Below are 18,000 nucleotides of genomic sequence, written 5' to 3'. Positions count from 1 at the left end.
ATCAAAATGGGTGACACAGAGTATGTGTACTTCAATGATTATTTTTAAAACCAAATTATTTTCCAGGTGTAGAAATAATAAGGACACAGCGTAAGTGGTACCAGATACGACCGAGAAGAGAGAGTAAGCAATAATTGTTTCCTGAATGAACGTGTGAACTAACGAAAGAATAAATCAGCATGAATTGAGGGTACTGAAATGATTTCAGTGTTGCCCAGGCCATTCTGGCTGGACGTACAGTTGTGGTTTAACATAAATTTTGTACCCAAGGAAATACCTTACATGAAACCACTCTTTAGATGTTTACTGAATGAATAGATGAATAGGAGGAAATGCAATAAATAAGAAAATAGCATAATGATAAGAAAAAAGTAGAATGTGAGGGTAGAGTTCATTTACCAAAAACTGTATTGAGCAGATTCAATCAATAAATATGTGGCTGCTCTGTGTTAGGAAGCATGGAAGATAATGAGAACATATTCTAGAAAGGGAAACAGACATTCATCAAGTAACCACAGATAGTAATAAATGATGAGTGCAATGAAGAAAAACTCTTCGACTTCCACAGACAGTGACCAATATAGTGTGGCAAGAATAGGAGGACAGGGAAATTTGGGAGCTCATTTTGTGCCCAGATATATTCTCATTTAGAAGATGCTTCTGTAGTCTCCTTTTATTTTTACATGTACCTATAAATTCAGATTTAAGAAGAATTCTTTCTTTTAGGGGTGACTATATTTTTTCTTTCAGGATATTCAGTGGTGCCCTGACTAGCTAGATCTTCAGGGAGGCAAATACCTACAGGGTTGGTTTCCTAATGTCGTCTGAATGGTATTCATGGATAAGCCAAGCAAGCGACTTTGATGCTGTGATGACGTATGGGTGTGATGGTGCCACACATGCCCACGAGGAGTTGCTCCTTTTGGCTCAAGGCACTATTTCTCAAGTGTATTCCTCAAAATTTTAGCTCCATGGGTTATTAATGTATGTTATTTGGGGAGAAAAACAAGGAAAGGGGAATGAAAGACTAATTTGGGAAATGCTGACTCAAACAATCATACAAATTTTCTTTTCCACATAGGCTGCCTTTTTTTTGTAAATTGCCAAGAGGGTGTTTCTCAAAGTTGATGACCACAGGACCCTTTTTTTGCAGAAGCCCTCTGTACTAGTGTCCCTTGGAACACACTTCTGGAAATGCAAATGACTTTATCTGGATAGGGCTGGGATAAGGGTGAAATGTAATCTGTTAATATTCATCATCATTTTAGTAAAGTCAGTTAATCAAATTTACTGCCCTTTTTGAACAACACACTGAAGGAACAGAACTTTAGACCCATCAATTTCATGAGAAAGACATCCAAGTTGTGGTGGAGGCTCCAGTGCACTGTTAGTCCTGGAATGTCAGCAGGGGGCGCTAGGGCTGAGGCTGCGGGAATACCCAGAGGTAGATGACAGGGACATGTCAAAAAGAGAAAGACAAATACCATGATCTCTCTCATATGCGGAATCAAAAAAAAAAAAGATACAAAGGAACTTATTTACAAAAGAGAAACAACTCACAGACTTAGAGAACGAACTTATGGTTACGAGGGGAAAGGGGCAGGGGGGATAGACTGGGAGTTTGGGACTGACATGTACACACTGCTATATTTAAAACAGTTAACGAACAAGGACCTACTGTATAGCACAGGGAACTCTGCTCAATACTCTGTAATAACCTAAATAGGAAAGAAATTTGAAAAAGAATAGATCCATGCATATGTATAACTGAATCACTTTGCTGCGCACCTGAAACTAACACAACGTTATAAATCAACTATGCTCCAATATCAAATAAAAGTTAAAGACTAACTCCCCATCATAGCCCCTAGGGCTAGTATACTCTCGTTTAACTCTGGATGAATGTCGATTATCATTGAACTCATAGACACGTGGATGACATGAAACCAGTAAAAAAGGTAAATTCATCACTGAAAGTGAGTTATTTACTCCTTCCAGGTAGGCTTAGTTCTCCCCTATAAAGTTTTAAGCAGTCTCTCCCTAAATAATCCAAGCGCCGGGGCAAGAGTGCACATACGGGTCCACATATCCTAAGTGTAACTGTGTAAAACTTGTAAATCAAGCTAAACATTGTGAGGTAAAATATGTTCTCTCCTCTTCTCTTGACAAGTATACCTTCATGACCCCAAGGGAGCCAGGTCTGAGTCTCTAACTGGTGACCAGCTAGGAGTTCTGCATTAACCCAGTGGCACTGGGAGTCAGCCTTCCACCTCCGGCTCTGTCCACACAGTGAGGGTCTCGCACACAGAGGTGTGCGCGCCTGAGCTTGCATGTCGAGTTGTCCACACCCCCCAAACCCCACCCTAGAGACCTGTGTACACCCATGGCTGTGAGATCTGCTCTCAGAAATCACACACAGGAATAGGCTTTTATGAGTCCTGGATGGGCAGGCACTCTGAGCTGTCTGGCCAGGAAGTCCTAGGGAACCGTGGGGATGGTGTGCACTCTGGACAGGCTCATGACCTTGGCCCTGACCATTCTGGCTATGTGAGAAAGGGCACAGCTGGAGGAGGGCCAAAACCAGGCAGGTCTTAGGTAGAGCCCAAGAGTGTTCGGAACTGAGAATAAAACCTCTATGAAAATCATACGTTTTAAAAGCTGCAGTCTTTGCAGTTATCCCCAGACCCTGGGAGTGAATAAAAGAAGGTATTTCTTATGTGAATGTGACCACTTCTGAAAGCCTCTGGTCAACTTTTCTTCTTGTTCTCCAAGGTAAGATTATTTCCCCTTTGGCATTAAAAGGAAACTAGATCAGTTGTGTGAAAAGCCCAAAACGATGTATTTTATCAACTTCAAACTTGTCCCAAGGCTTTCTTCCACACTGTGTTAAATAATAGAAGTCTTTTTAATTGAATTTCTTTGTGTGTAGCATATGCTGGGCGACATTATGCCAGCATCTCGCTCTAAGCAGCAAAACGTTCTTCATAAAAGCATTAAGATCCAGAGCGTCGTTCTGCATGTAGGGAAGGAACACAGAACTGCAGCAGCTTGAAACCACATAAAAACAGTGCCTCTGAAATGTAATTGTAAAATCACGTTGCAGGAAACCGGGGTTGAGGGTAATATTTAGGATTACAGAATGAAACAAAATAAATAAATAAAAATAGAAGAGGTGGGGGAAGACGAAAGGGAAGCAGGGAGGGAGGGATGTAAGAAAGGAGGGAGGACGGCGTCGTGGCACAAGTCTGTCTAAAGAATCACTGCAATAATGTTCTGTGTGTCCTCGCATTCCACCTGCAGGCTAATCTCTATATTCATTTCCTCTTGACATCCACCGTCCTTCAGAGACAGGGTTATTAATGGATATGTTGTGGACTGAGGCAATACCTATGTCTGTAATAACACATGGTTGTGTGCTTTACCCCAAGGATCCTGGAGCTTCAGCAGAGTGGTGACATGGACATCCTGAAGCACAAATGGTGGCCCAAGAACGGCCAGTGTGACCTGTACTCCTCAGTGGACACGAAGCAGAAAGGAGGTGCCCTGGACATAAAGAGCTTTGCAGGGGTTTTTTGCATCCTGGCTGCGGGGATCGTCCTCTCCTGCTTTATAGCCATGCTGGAGACGTGGTGGAACAAGAGGAAAGGCTCCAGGGTCCCATCAAAAGAGGTACTTGACTGAAAGCTTCAGCGCCATGTTGAGCCCACAAGTAGGCTGTGCTTCCAGAGAGGTTAATCACAGGGAAGGGGATAATGGGTTGGGGGTGGTCTTTGTTTCTTCTTTCCTTGAAGAGTGAAAGTAAATCTGTGAAATGTAAAAATTGGTAAGACCAGTACCAATTTTCATTTTAAGACATCCCAGATCCATGAAGAGGAGACAATCGTGTTTGAAAGACTTGACAATTTCATGAGCCATAATGGGCCTTGAAATTCTCCCAAATCTCAGGATAGACCTTAAGTCCATGATTTTTTTAAGGGCTGTGATTCCCTTGACCAGTTCACAAGGATGCTTATCACGTTAGTTCGAATAGTTGTTTAACTTATAGGTAGATTACTTGTGTCTCTGAGATTCGGCCTAAGAAATGCAGTGTTACAGTAAAATAATGAGTTTTCTCTTCACCCCCAGGGACTGCTTCCCTCTGTCTGTATGTAGACCTATGGAAGTGATCATATGTTTTTATAGCTCTTTAATGGCTCTAGGCTTAACAAATCCACACGGTGGAATCTTCTAGAATTCCATAGTCCTCCTTTTCTCACGAGTCAGCTTAACTCCAGGGCCATATTAACATTTTTCCAGAGCTTTGAAAGAATAATTTCAGAGTTACATGTATCTTTTAAAGTGCCCTGTGCCTTATTTTCATCCAGAAAAAAAAAATGCGTGTTTATCAGAGACTATCTGAAGTTAAAAATAAACTACTTGATTTATTTATCTTATTTCCATTGGACCAAAAAGGTGAAAAATTTTTTATATAATGAAATCATATTCACTAAAGCTTCACAGATTGAAACAAAAACAACCTGAATTTGCTGAATGATTTGACTTTCTAGATAGTTTCAAAGAACAGCTTTGAACTTTCTGTAACTAGACCTTGGCTAACTGATGCCTAAGCAAATCCTGAGAGGATCTGCTTTACAGCACAAATAAAAATGACTTCTCATTTGCATATGAGTTATTGCATGCTAATGTATTCTTTCAAACAGATTGTTTTCTAAAGTTGTCTGAGGATCCTTTCCTACCACCTTACATGCAAAATTGATCAGCATCATTGATAAGGAAAAGCTTGGCTTAGCGAAGAGAAATCTTAGCTTCCTGCCTGTCTGAGTGATCATACAGTCTAAATTAGTGGAGTATAAACTAAAAATCAATCAGGTTTTATTGTAGTGGTTTTTTTTTAATGGAATAAACTTCTGGTATCTCTACTGACATTGACTCAATGCAAAAGACCACATTAATGCAACATTATAGCCGAGGCTTCCTATTCTCAAAAATCTGGAAATTAAGGACTCCCCAAGCTCCTTACATTTGAATTACTATATATGATATTAAATTTTTGCATTATTATATCTGTTGATGGATGACTATATTATAGTTGCTGTGGGAACCATAAAATTTTATCTTTCAACCCTCTAACATCTCAGTGATAATATTGCATTAATGGATATTTTTATTGGATTTTGAAATGAGAAAGGAGAAGGAAGAAAAGTGATGCACATCAAAATATTTTTCACTAAGGAGCACTATAATTGCACAATGAAAAAAATACATCCTCCATTCTAATTCATAGCAGCTAATCCAGATCGTATGAACAAATATTTTCTCCTCTTATGACGAATAGATATTTTTAAATCCTCATAAATTTAATTTATTGAACTTGGTGATAAATAAGACTGATGAAAAGGACAATTTTCTTGCCTGCCACTTTTATTTTTCAAATATTGGGCTTTAATGCTCACTTCTAGTGAAAATCCTAAGGGATTTACGAATTAGTTTCAACTCCAGAAATCTAAGGTGTTATACTCTTTTTCTTCATTAAGCACCTTCTTACTAAGACTCTATTAGTGTAGCTCAAAGCGTCTTTGATTTAGAGGCCATTTAGCATTAACATGGCCCTAAACTGAAGCTGTCACTCACACGTCATGGCTTGAAGGGGTCTCTAAAGGCTCTCGTGCTGACCTTACAGTATTGCCTCATTCAGGTACTAGATAGCTTGAGTGTATGAAGTCCCTCAATCAGAAACTGATTCTCTTGTGTTGAATGTTGCTCTCTGTAAACAATCTCACATATTTCTAGCCTAAAGAGAAATAACACTTTAACAGTCACTAACACTTTAGTGTGAACTAGCATATCAGATAATCTTGTATCACTTAATCTCCAAGAATGGAAAGTTAAGGTTAGGAGCAAGTAGTGAAAGGAGCAAGTAGTCAAAGGAACAAAAACACAACTTGGAATGAGACACCCTGAAAAAGGAGGAAGCATGCATAAAGAAGAGGTGGGGAAGGGATGCGTGGCCAAAACCATACTTACTATGTGTATAATTTTGCCTGGGTCTGTCTCTGCTCTTGTAGAAGGCAATCACCCATCTAATTCTCCCATATTTTGTAGTTGCATGTGGCATATGCTCCTTTTAGAACTTTTATTGCAAGAAAAGTATAGATAACCTTATCTCAGAATCCTATTGGTACCCCCAGAACCTAGCACAGTGCCTGGCTCATATTAGGTGCTCAATAAATATTCGTTAAATGAATAAACCCCAAAGTTCAGTTCATTTACCTATCATGTTTGCTGAACTACTTTTTTTTTTTTTTTTTTTAACCATGAAGCTAGTACTGATGAGAACCTTATCTTCTTTTTCTTCATCTCCAGGATGACAAGGAAATTGACCTGGAGCACCTCCATAGACGTGTAAATAGCTTGTGCACAGATGACGACAGCCCCCATAAACAGTTTTCCACCTCGTCAATTGACTTGACCCCTCTGGACATTGACACTTTGCCAACACGACAAGCACTGGAGCAAATCAGTGATTTCAGGAACACTCATATTACCACAACAACCTTTATCCCAGAGCAGATCCAGACTCTTAGCCGTACACTGTCCGCTAAAGCTGCCTCTGGTTTCGCTTTTGGCAACGTGCCTGAGCACCGAACTGGCCCTTTTAGGCACAGGGCACCTAATGGGGGCTTTTTCAGGAGTCCTATAAAAACAATGTCATCTATTCCTTATCAACCAACTCCTACCCTGGGGCTCAATCTGGGTAATGATCCAGACCGAGGCACCTCCATATGAGCACCCAACAAAATCTCTTCACTGTTTCTTTTGTAGGACTCCCTTTGCAAGGAGCGACTGTAATATTGTGGGACTAACATGGATGTAACATTTTTTTTTTTTAATCAGGAGTATTAGTAACAATTCTAGTTCTTTCTCTCTACCTTCTCTCTCCTCTGTTTCTTTCTCTCTTTTCTTCCTGGACATTTCTCTCCACTTTTTTCATTACTCAATTGATTCCCCCAGAAGGTAGTATACTAGGATCCTATTAGTCCGCTTTTCATATACTGTACTTCAAGTATAGGAAACGTGCACTGAGTATACTAACAGTATATGCAGGATTAATTTTACATAAAGGCCTCTTCTGTAATATTTCTCTATTTTTAAAAGTATAATTGCAATAACGTCAGTCTTTTTACATTCTCCTGCTGCATCCATACCATGCTCCACTGCTGCTGAGTGTCCTTTAACTGTGGGCCAAAGGCAACCCCTGCAGTGTTTATAGAATAATCTAAAGACCATTCAGGCCACATAATATGAGAATGCAATTTTGTAGGATTACAAACAAGCCATTAATATGCCAGTCAAGACTACAGTTAAAACTACTCTTGCACTGCAACAGTGCATATGACCTTTATGCGATTGTACAGTATGAAAAGTGTTTTCTTATGTACAGTAAACTTTATCATACGGCAGCAGCCTCTACGGTGTTAAATAAACTAGTATCTCATATATACATATATATGCACCTATATAATGTGTATATATATTCAAAGGAGGCCATTGCTATTGCAATTCATTTAATAAAGCTTTAGTTTAAAACACAAGTGTTGTATACAGGAACTATGTATAGTGCAGGGGGTCTTTTCAGTTAGAAAAGGCAGGTTGCTTTAATGTTATTCTGACTCGCATTGTTTGCCAACAGAGAATATTTTATACTTTTGTTATTAAAACATCCGGGGCGACTTAATATTTGTTCCTAGATGTAACTCATTTGAATAGATTTTTGCATTTGTTATTCAGCAGTGTATAAAGCTAACCTTGATAATTTTACTTTTAATTAATTATCTAAATGGAAAATGCTATTAGCTGAACCATGTCCACCACAGCACGGGGAGCTCTATACGAGTTTAAACGTAGATCATGGAAGGTTAATAAATTCTTTTCCAAAGCAGTAAGCCAATCAATACAGCTGTAGTTGGGGAGAGATGGGAGCCCTTAAGAAATATTGATGTGGCCTTAATTACTGTCATACATTACCCTAAAGAAGAAAATACAGCAACCATACTGGGCTCTCAACTTCAGCCCCTTTTTTTATTCAGTTCTATTTGGAGGAGTTATGTGTTTTTTACATTAGTGCCAAGTGTATAGAAGGATAACAACAAAAACAGTGCCTCTCTGTGCACAACCCTTTTTAAGGTAGCCTTCTTACCTGTTGGAAATGTAGAATGAACTTTGTTTGTAATCCTTAAATTAAAATGTGGTAAGTAGGAAGCAAGAACTTATCCTGTGTTTTTACGCAGCCATACACTTATTTTAATCGAATTCTTTCCGTGGCTAGGATTGGTATAGGAATCAACCTATGTGATTTGCTTTAGGAGAAATTAAAAAGTATATTCTTAAGGTATATTATACTTTGATGCTAATTCTGTTCTGGGAAGCATCTTGTCCTGTCACTGTTTTTGTACTAAATCTTCAAATATTGTCTACTGTGTAAGGCAGAAAAATTTCTTATCATGCAAAAACCATTTTGTTTCCAGGGTAACAAGTATCTAAGTGCATGCACAACTTGTTCTCCCTTGTAACATTCATGATCTCATTCACGACTCTGATTTTAAGACAAAAAGTCTTTTCAACAAGCTATATAGGGACATACCAGATGTTGCAGTGATTTTAGCTATCAACAAACTGTTAACCATGTACAATATTTAAAATAGGCCTATTTTGATGTATTGCCTATTATACAAATACACAAACCACTTTTTGGAGGCCTCAGTTACGAGTGGCAGAGCTTTCTGTGTATAATTTGTCTAAATAATTTGTCTAATAAAAATGTTTTCTAAACTTGCTCTCATACCATTGAAGTCTTAACTATACAATTTGAAAATGCTTACTCTCTCACAGATAGAACTGACTTTTTCTAAAAATTTATCTTGAATTAATTAAAGCATAAAACACATTAAGTTTTACTAGCAGAACGATGCCATGATGAGCGGCTCTCTAAAAACAGTAGCAAGTGATGTTCTAAACCGATGAAAGACTGCCTTTCTGCTATTTGAGACAGTTTGAACCAACGATACGTCTGTTTTCCTTTTTAGGGAAAGATTTATCCTGTTTCATGTAAACAATGCAGCCATTATAATAATAGCAGGATGAGCGTTTGTTACATTTTACAAAAAGAAAATTAAGGGTAATTATTAAACTTAGAATTGTGTATTAATAATTGCTTTGCTGTTGGCAAAATATTCATCATGCTGAATCTATTAATTTGGAAATTAACTGACTCCAGGATTATTTCTAATAGAGTGTTATTTTCTGCATTTGAACAATATTTAATTCTTCTAGCATTTAACTCACTCCGTGAATATATATCTGAAAATATATTCAATTTAGATTAAATTTCTGCTTTTCTATAATTCCATTAAAATGATTTTTAAATGTTGGATAGGAGGAAGTGTAGAGATCTAGACTATCATCTCCCTCATTTTACAAATAAGAGAACGTAAGATGCTAAGAAGCTGTGACTCGCGCAAATGTTTGACAATCTGAGACTTAACACTGAGTCTTCTTTTTTAAACTCTACCATGCTTCAGTCACATCCACGCAGGTCCTAATGGGTTGCGAATTCACTGCAGAGATGGCTCAAGTACAATGCCTCCACCCACTCCTCTCTCGCCAAGTTTAGGCTGCAAATCTCTAGAACCGTCCTTCCTCATGGGGGACCAGTTAGAGCATCTGATTCAACTGCTCCTTTTACAGATGGGAAAGTGAACACCTCAGGCTACGTCAGGTCACAGCTAGTGGCAGAATTCAGGCCGTCCTGCTTCTGCCTGGTGCTCCTTCCTTTAGCCCATTGTTTGCCCTGGTTCTCACCACTTACACCAACCTTGCTATTTCAGAACAAGACAAACCCCTTATGTCCACGACCGTTTATTCCAGTTAGAGGTCGAATTTACTCCCCTGGTGAATCGTTAAGAGAACTGGTTTTCACTTTCAGCCACATCAGAACTTATGCACAGCTTTGGTTTCATCATACATTAGAAAACTGTAAGAGCGTCTTTCTTCCTCATACACAGCAAGCTACAGGCAATTTGTTGTTTCCTCGATTATGTTATTTTTCATCTCTCTCAGTTTGGGATTGGTTGTCAACTGAATAAATACTTTAAAAAATAGACTTTGCTGAATGGTACTTTGCTTCATCAATTAGAAAAAAAAAGATGAGACAATCCATTTATCCTACATAATACCTTCTAAGCCACACCACTGGATAACAAATTATAAATATTCTATAATCGGAATTTTGGAATGGTAGAACACATGCTGGATTATGGATATAATAAATAAAGCAGCGCTAATAACTTTTGTCCTGGTAAACATAGGTTTTTAACCTTAAATACACATCTCATAATTGATAAAACACAGTGGGCTCACTAGAAATGGGCTTCCTTCTAGAGTGTTTTTATTTCTAAAAACAAATCCTTTATCCAGTCCTTGTGGTCAGATATTAATAAATGGCTAGCCATTATGACATTTTATAAAATCATTTCAACAAATTTTATTAAACACCCTCTCACGAGGTAGCATATATGAGCTCCCCTGTGTGGAAATGACTTAACCTGACATTGAAAAATTAGGAGATAAAGCTTTTTAGATTTGATAGATTTAATTCAGTTCTATTAGTGTTTACTGAAAACCTATTATGTAAAGCCACGGTGCTAAGCAGTTACACATCACATAAATGAAGACATACATTTGGGAATGGGTCTGCATGTGTTCTACCACCCAGGCCTTTCCTTGTCCCTCATCAACATGCAGGATACAGAGACCACCTTACAGACTTTCTGAGGTGGCAGAATTAGTCACCCCAAAACAGTACCATCCTCTTTGGGCCTGGGCAATCCAACTGACCGGACCAATCCATCCTGGTAGTTCTCATGAGCTGACTGAGTCTACCTTCCTAGATTCAGATTCCTTCCACAAACAAGACCTGAAAATCTCCCAAAATGCCAGACCATGAGACCAAAGTTTCAAAAATGTGAAAATCACCCCAAGCCACAGGCAAACCGCTACCTGACCCCTTCTCATCCACACCTGCATGCGTCCACATCAGAGTGACTCCTGCCCTCAGGTGTCCACCTCAGAACGATACACAACCATGTTCCCTCATTTTCTATCCCTGCAGGGCTCAGCCGTTGTGATGGTTAGAGCTATAGGGTTTCAAAAACCTTATTTCCAAGGGACCAAACACAGTAAGTCTTATTCAGGCTACTCTTCAACTTTCATAAACTTTTATTTGTATTGCAAATAAGGCTCCTAGTTACCATTCCTATCGTTTAAGATGGAGGATACAATGTGACCTAGGATCCCCACGAAAGTCAAGTGTTTTACAGGCTGCTCACCATGAGGACAGCTTCCAACCCACACACGCTTTCAGAAGAACAGAAACGACGTGGCTTTGCTCTATTTTATGGAGCTGCATAGAGGCATGGAGCAGCGACCCCACCTAATGATTCAGCCTACCGTGGGGACAGAAACAGACCAAATGAGCTGCCTCTCATTTTCTCACCTGGCTTTTCCTAATTTCTACTTTTTCAGTAGTGTTCATTTGTTTCCATGTAATATTAGTAACAAGGCAAAAATTGTTCAAACTTGAGAAAATTTTTCCTATCTAGGACCAAGTGTCATCTTTTGACTGATTTTGCCCATTTCTGGAGTTTCTTCTAGTGGAGACGAGAAACTGGCTGTTTCTTCTGCACATGTTACCTACGTTGTGCTATAGACGTAGCAGTCTAGCCTTTGTGAGGGATGAGGGCCTTTTTTCCTTTCGGAGAAACTCTATCCAGTCCAACCTCAGAATTGGCAGCATGTTCCAAGTCTCAAACTATCTGTGATATGATAGAAAATTCACAAACTTTTTAAGACAACATTAAGTTTCCTTAATTAAAAGCTAATTAAGCTTTAATAGCAGCTGCTTTAGAAGGAGAAGCAGATGTCACAAAATCAAAGTACAGTAAAATGTCAGAACCAGAGAATGGGCAGAAAACACTGCTTTCGATAAATATTTTGCCTGCCACAAGATTTGAAATATAAGTAGGAGGCAAACTTTAATTTTTAAAGTTGTTATATTTTATTTTTATATTGGTGCTACTGAAAAATTTTAGTAATCAGCCTATATCTCTGGCTATTTTTAATTTTAAAAAAATTAAATATTTGCTTATTCACTGCACAAAAGGTTCATAATGGGGGGGGCTTTGAGAATTATCCTAATGTGTAATAAAAAAAAGGTTCAATTTGCAAAAATTTAAGTGATATAAAATGTTTCAGAATCACAGCCTCTTCATGAGGCAGGGGGTACCTATAGCTATTTCATACTAGGTAAATAAGGAGCTGATAGTCGATATTTAATTCCTCTTCAGAATTATATTAAAGTTGATCTTCAAGTTAATGCTAGCCTTCTATTAATATCTGTTTATATAAGTTGGCTATAAAACTTATTTTTAGAAATCAAAGCACTATAAAATTAAGTTGAAAATAAAGGTGTCACATGCCCAGCTGTCTAGTTTGACTTTTCCATTCTAAAAATAGTTATTAATACTTAATATGCTCAAATACTTCTATAGCTGATGTTAAAAAACATTTTGAACATTAGTTGTTAGATGAAGTAGAGCTGCGTCATATATCTAATTGACGTAATTGACATTAGATATCAAATGCAGAACTTTCATTCACACTTAATGGTTTTTAATGAATATAATACTTCTTTCTAAGTGAACATATTAAGAATAAAAATTAAAAAGAAGCAGTGCAGGGTTTCCCTGGTGGCGCAGTGGTTGAGAGTCCGCCTGCCGAAGCAGGGGATGTGGGTTCGTGACCCGGCCTGGGAAGATCCCACATGCTGCGGAGCGGCTGGGCCCATGAGCCATGGCCGCTGAGCCTGTGCATCCGGAGCCCGTGCTCCGCAAGGGGAGAGGCCACAACAGTGAGAGGCAAAAAAAAAAAAAAAAAAAAAAAAAGAAGCAGTGCAGCAAGATAGACATGTAACTGGGCCTTCCAGATTTCAATTCTGCATAACTAAGCATCTTAAAACTTACTGCTCACTCTGATTTCTCCATGGAAATGTCATGGTAAAAATAATTGCCCGTCATCTGAGTAACTCTCACACGTGTAGTCTCCAAAGCTTTTGGTGTGTCCCGTTAACATGGTAAGTCCTATAATACTGCTCAATCACCAACAAAGAATATATTTTAATTCTTTCCTGTTCATCATCACTAAATGACGTTTTTAATTCTTACTCCATAATAATGATTTTGTGTCTCTTTTTAAAAAACGAATATTAGTACATAGATATAAACTTTAGTAAGGCTGCAGAGAGAATATAAGGAACAAAACAATCACACAAGATCAATCAGCCCGTTGACTAGCACTACCTGAGCACCTACTATGAGCGAGGCACCTAGGGCAGAGCTTTCCTAAGTAGCATGCCAAGGCACACTCCTGGGCCAGCAAGGGTTCCAGGGTGCTGAGTTACTGGTGGCCCCGTCAATCAGGGTGGTGGAGTGGGCCCCTGGGCTGGAGCTCTGCCCATGTTCTTGTCACTTACAGCCGGACTTTGCTAAGACAGCTTCCAAAGCCGGAGAGACAAAATATACACATTTGAAAAGCTGAATCAAGACTCATGGTTTAAGTAACATCAGAAGACAAGAATATGAAATATTATGATACACAGTACATTTAATTGTCAAATGAGTGCTATCGAGAAAATAGTCTATGAGAAGAGAAGAAGAATGAGGCTGCGTGGCTTGACATTGTTTCATGGAGTAAGTAGAAATTTAGCCTAATCATAGAGGAAAGGTCAGAAGAATGCACAAGGGCCTCCAAGTGGAGGGTACGGTGCAATCAAAGCACAAGAACGGGAGAGAATGTTCAGAGGAGCAGTAGCCCACGATGTCTGGAATGTGGGTTTCATGTCAGGAAGTATCAGGAAGTAAAGCTCGGGTGAGGCTGTGGGAAGCCTGTAGGCTGGCCTCAAGAGATTACACTATATCCGGTTCATTCCTTCATTCATGTATTCAACATATGTTCGCTGAGGTTCTGCTGCGTGCAAGACACTATTCTAGGTGCTGGGGATACAAGAGTAGACAAGACAGAAATCCCTGCCCTCATGGCATTTACAATCAACTGGAGGAGATAGACAATAAGAAGGATAAATAAGTAAAGTACGTCGTCTATTAGATGATAAGTGCTGTAGAGGGAAACAGAGGAGGACCAGGAAGGCCAGAGTGAAAGTGGGGCTTTACTATTTGAAATACGGTAGGTAGGGGAGGCCTCACTGATAAGTTGACATTTGACTGAAGCTTTTTTTGTTTGTTTGCGGTACGTGGGCCTCTCACTGTTGTGGCCTCTCCCATTGCGGAGCACAGGCTCCGGACGCGCAGGCTCAGCGGCCATGGCTCACGGGCCCAGCCGCTCCGCGGCACGTGGGATCTTCCCGGACCGGGGCACGAACCCGTGTCCCCTGCATCGGCAGGCGGACTCTCAACCACTGCACCGCCAGGGAAGCCCAGCCCCCATTTTGAGTGTTATGGGAGAGTGGCATGTGGTGCCGGTTTCCGGCCACGCCTCCATTGGAATTTCAGCTTCTGAACCGTCAGCTGGTGGTCACAGAGGCTCACGACCTTGGCATGTTGGAGATTTCCATCGTGGGCATTGGGGAGCCACTGAAGATTTTCACTGAAGGAAAAACAGGCTCTTAAAGAGGTGGTTTAAAAAGATTAAGCTGGTAGTAATTCATGGAGTGGAACAGAAAAGAGACCAATTAAAACACGTGTGCAATAGTTCAGGTATGACCTGAACTCTGTGGTAGCCCAAAAAAGGAAGGACGGTGCAGATGGTAGATACATTCTGAAGGAAGAATCAAGAGAATGTAATGATTAACTGAAGACAGAGTATAAAAGAGAAAAATCAAATATGACTGATTTTTCAAATTTAGATGCGAGAAAAGTGGAATAAAATCTACCAAAAAGCGCTGAAGTCAGAATATATTTTTTCTTTTGTTAATCTTCATTTTTTCTTAAGCTGGGAGGTTGAAGTAGAAGACATCATAGAATTGAGAACTGTTTGTTCTCCTTCATGTGAAGCTTGAATGCTGGGTTCTTAACAGGTGGAGGGCACCTGAGGCATCATGTAGAGTCCATGGCTTTTTACCTGTGCTCCCCAGGTTCCTCAGGGTTTTCCTCAGGATTTCTGGGGATGCGGCCCTCTGGGCTTCAGTCAGAGCGCTCTGCTTTGATCTCTTCACATATTCGACTTCCGATGATTATTTCCCTCACCCTCCGAATGACGCATTACTGACAGATGACCAAGACCTCAACTCAGATGTTTTCTGAGGCAACCCACTGAAGCATTCAACAATTTTAACTGCCTAATTGTTAGATTATTCTTCTTACAGTTGATCTCTGGATCGTGTCAAAATTTGCCCCCTATCGGTTCTTTGAAATGCTACAGAACAAGCTTCATCCCTTTTTCTCACATGACACACACCATGTTGCCCACACAGTGAATACCCAAAATTGACCAAACTATGATACAGTGACAGGGACTCAAATACCATAATGGCGGCTTGACATAGACCCAATATCTCCAAAGTCCTAAAGAGAGAAAGACCTGGGGCAAAGTTCCCTTGCATTTTAGGCTGCCTAGAACAACCATGGAGCAGACATACCTGAACAGAAATCCAAACATAATGTTCTAAATACAGGCTTGTCTTATAAAAAGAGCAAACTAAAATTAGCCCAAACATTACAAACACCTGCTCTGTGAAACACCTGCCAGTATACTTGGCACCGAAAGTCAAATCAAATACTTGTGGAACCAACCGTGCTTGGTTCCCATAATTGCTGTGTGCTTTTAGTCCTATTTCAAGAGAGTTCAGAAAGCATCGCTAACACAGTTAAGTGACCTGTAAGAGAATAAAAATTTAGGTGTGAAATACTCATCACCAATCTTATCCTTTTTGGGTGTTTAAAAGAAAAAATAAAGGCGAGCTTTCAGCAAGCAGGTGCCATCGAAAAGACTAGTTTTGTCCTAGATGTTGTCTGCCAGCTTTAGCTCTCTCTCAACACGGAGGTTACGATAATGCTTCCCCTTTAAGAGGTCAAAGGTGATTTCCCAAGTCTAAGGAAAAAAATGCCTTTTATCAAATACAAAACCAGAAATCGGTAGTATGTGCCTTTACAACTTTAGAATAACTCTGGTAAAACCTGTTGTTCAAATTGTTTGAGAATATAATTCTTTGCAATTTACTCTTGCTCCAGTCTCACTTTTAAAGCCATAAATCACACAGTCACACATGTATACAATAATCTTTCTTTCCTCGAAAAGGAAATCGTACACATACGGCGTACACAGGTTATATTAAACATCTACACAGTGTAAGGATTTCAAGGTAGTTTTGCAGAGGCACATTTTCTGAATCACACTAAATAAAATACATGGCATGTATCTTCAGCTAGAATTATTTCAAATGCGGGGAAATTTAATCAATGCTCATCTCAAAATTACGTTGCCAATTTCTGCCACAATTCCTATCCTTTGCGGGCCAATATTTATGTTCTCCTAAGCATAGCACCCATGCGGAGGGAGGGAGGGCATGCCGACCACGTGGAGGCACAGGGCTGGGCTCCGTACACGTGTTTCACTCGATTCTCATAATATCTCTGCAAATTTGCTCTTGCAGATGCTAATTGAACAGTTTAAAAACAAAACAAACGGAACAAAATCTATGACTCTGCAAAGTTAAGTAATTTGGCCAAGAACATACAATTAGCAAGTGACCCAACCAGAATTCAAACCTACATCTCTCGGACTCAGAAACTCATGCCCTTCCACCACAACGGACTGCTCCTGGGATCAAAGAGAGATGGGAGGGAGGGGGCCATTTTCTGGTCAGGGCTGCAAGAGGCTCTGTATCCTACGGGGCTCCATAAAAATCAACTGGTCCTCACTAGCTGATACACTTTTGATACAGAAATTTCAAGCAGTAAATAAAATATTCATAAAAGATGAATATAAATAATGCATGCAGCATAGTTGCCTAGAAAACGTAAACAGATTCCAAGAAAAACCCTGCAAAATTAGCATCTCCACCAGAGTCTGTACAAAAACCAGCAAACCCGCCCAACCTTCTGCTTACCCTCTTTATCTCTGCTAATGGTGTCAGCGAACTTTCCGGTCTCCTTCCCCTCTTTGTTAGAATTCCTGGGCTTCCCTGGGTGGCGCAGTGGTTGAGAGTCCGCCTGCCAACACAGGGGACACCGGTTCCTGCCCCGGTCCGGGAAGATCCCACACGCCGCGGAGCGCCCGTGAGCCATGGCCGCGGGGCCTGCGCGTGCGGGGCCTGCGCGTGCGGGGCCTGCGCGTGCGGGGCCTGCGCGTCCGGGGCCTGCGCGTCCGGGGCCTGCGCGTCCGGAAGCTGGGCCCGTGAGCCATGGCCGCTGAGCCTGCGCGTCCGGAGCCTGCGCGTCCGGAGGCTGGGCCCGTGAGCCATGGCCGCTGAGCCTGCGCGTCCGGAGCCTGTGCTCCGCAACGGGAGAGGCCACAAGAGTGAGAGGCCCACGTACCGCAAAAAAAAAAAAAAAAAAATTCCTTAAGTGGAAACATTAGAAAAACAAACCCGTATGGAGTCAGCTTACATAATGCTCCACTACCTGACCCCCTTTTTTGCAGCCCTACAGCTACCGGACAAGTTTAAGTACATGTTAGCCTCTGTCTGGAAACACTACACTAGGTCTCCCAAGTGTTGCTCTTTTCCAGCTCACCTCCCTCCTCCCCACCTTACTAGGTAATCTTACTAAGTGATTTTTCAAGTCAGGTAGCTCCATGATTTAATTTTTTCATGGTATTTCTATGGCCCACAAACCCAAGGCCAAGCACCTTAGCCAAGAGTCTCTTCAAGCAGGAAGCATTAAGGCAGCCTTCACAAAGAAGCAATATTTGAGCCAAAGAGGTAGGATTTTG

At 40.4% G+C, this 18,000-nt stretch overlaps 1 protein-coding gene and 1 long non-coding RNA gene across 11 annotated transcripts in view; one reads left to right on the top strand and one right to left on the bottom strand.

The window, feature by feature from the left end:
• The window catches only part of LOC307185701, a 133,752-nt gene that overhangs the window by 30,882 nt on the left and 84,870 nt on the right, over positions 1–18,000 (bottom strand). The gene's annotated exons all lie outside the window — the stretch shown is intronic.
• GRID2 (glutamate ionotropic receptor delta type subunit 2) overlaps positions 1–18,000 on the top strand; it is a 1,377,005-nt gene that overhangs the window by 1,338,004 nt on the left and 21,001 nt on the right. For 6 of the 7 annotated variants that reach the window (XM_079920112.1, XM_079920110.1, XM_079920111.1 and 3 more), the window contains 2 exons: positions 3,429–3,669; positions 6,364–8,886. In XM_079920112.1, the coding sequence (XP_079776238.1) occupies positions 3,429–3,669; positions 6,364–6,786 (664 nt within the window). In that variant the 3' untranslated portion in view covers positions 6,787–8,886. Of the gene's footprint in view, positions 1–3,428; positions 3,670–6,363; positions 8,887–18,000 lie in introns of those variants that run through there. The other variant, XM_079920116.1, reaches the window with a different exon arrangement.

The sequence above is a fragment of the Stenella coeruleoalba genome (assembly GCF_951394435.1).
Source record: "Stenella coeruleoalba genome assembly, chromosome: 4".
NCBI classification, from domain to species: Eukaryota; Metazoa; Chordata; class Mammalia; order Artiodactyla; family Delphinidae; genus Stenella; species Stenella coeruleoalba.
Note: the sequence above shows the minus strand (reverse complement) of the source record. Positions and strands in the feature narration are given on the sequence as shown.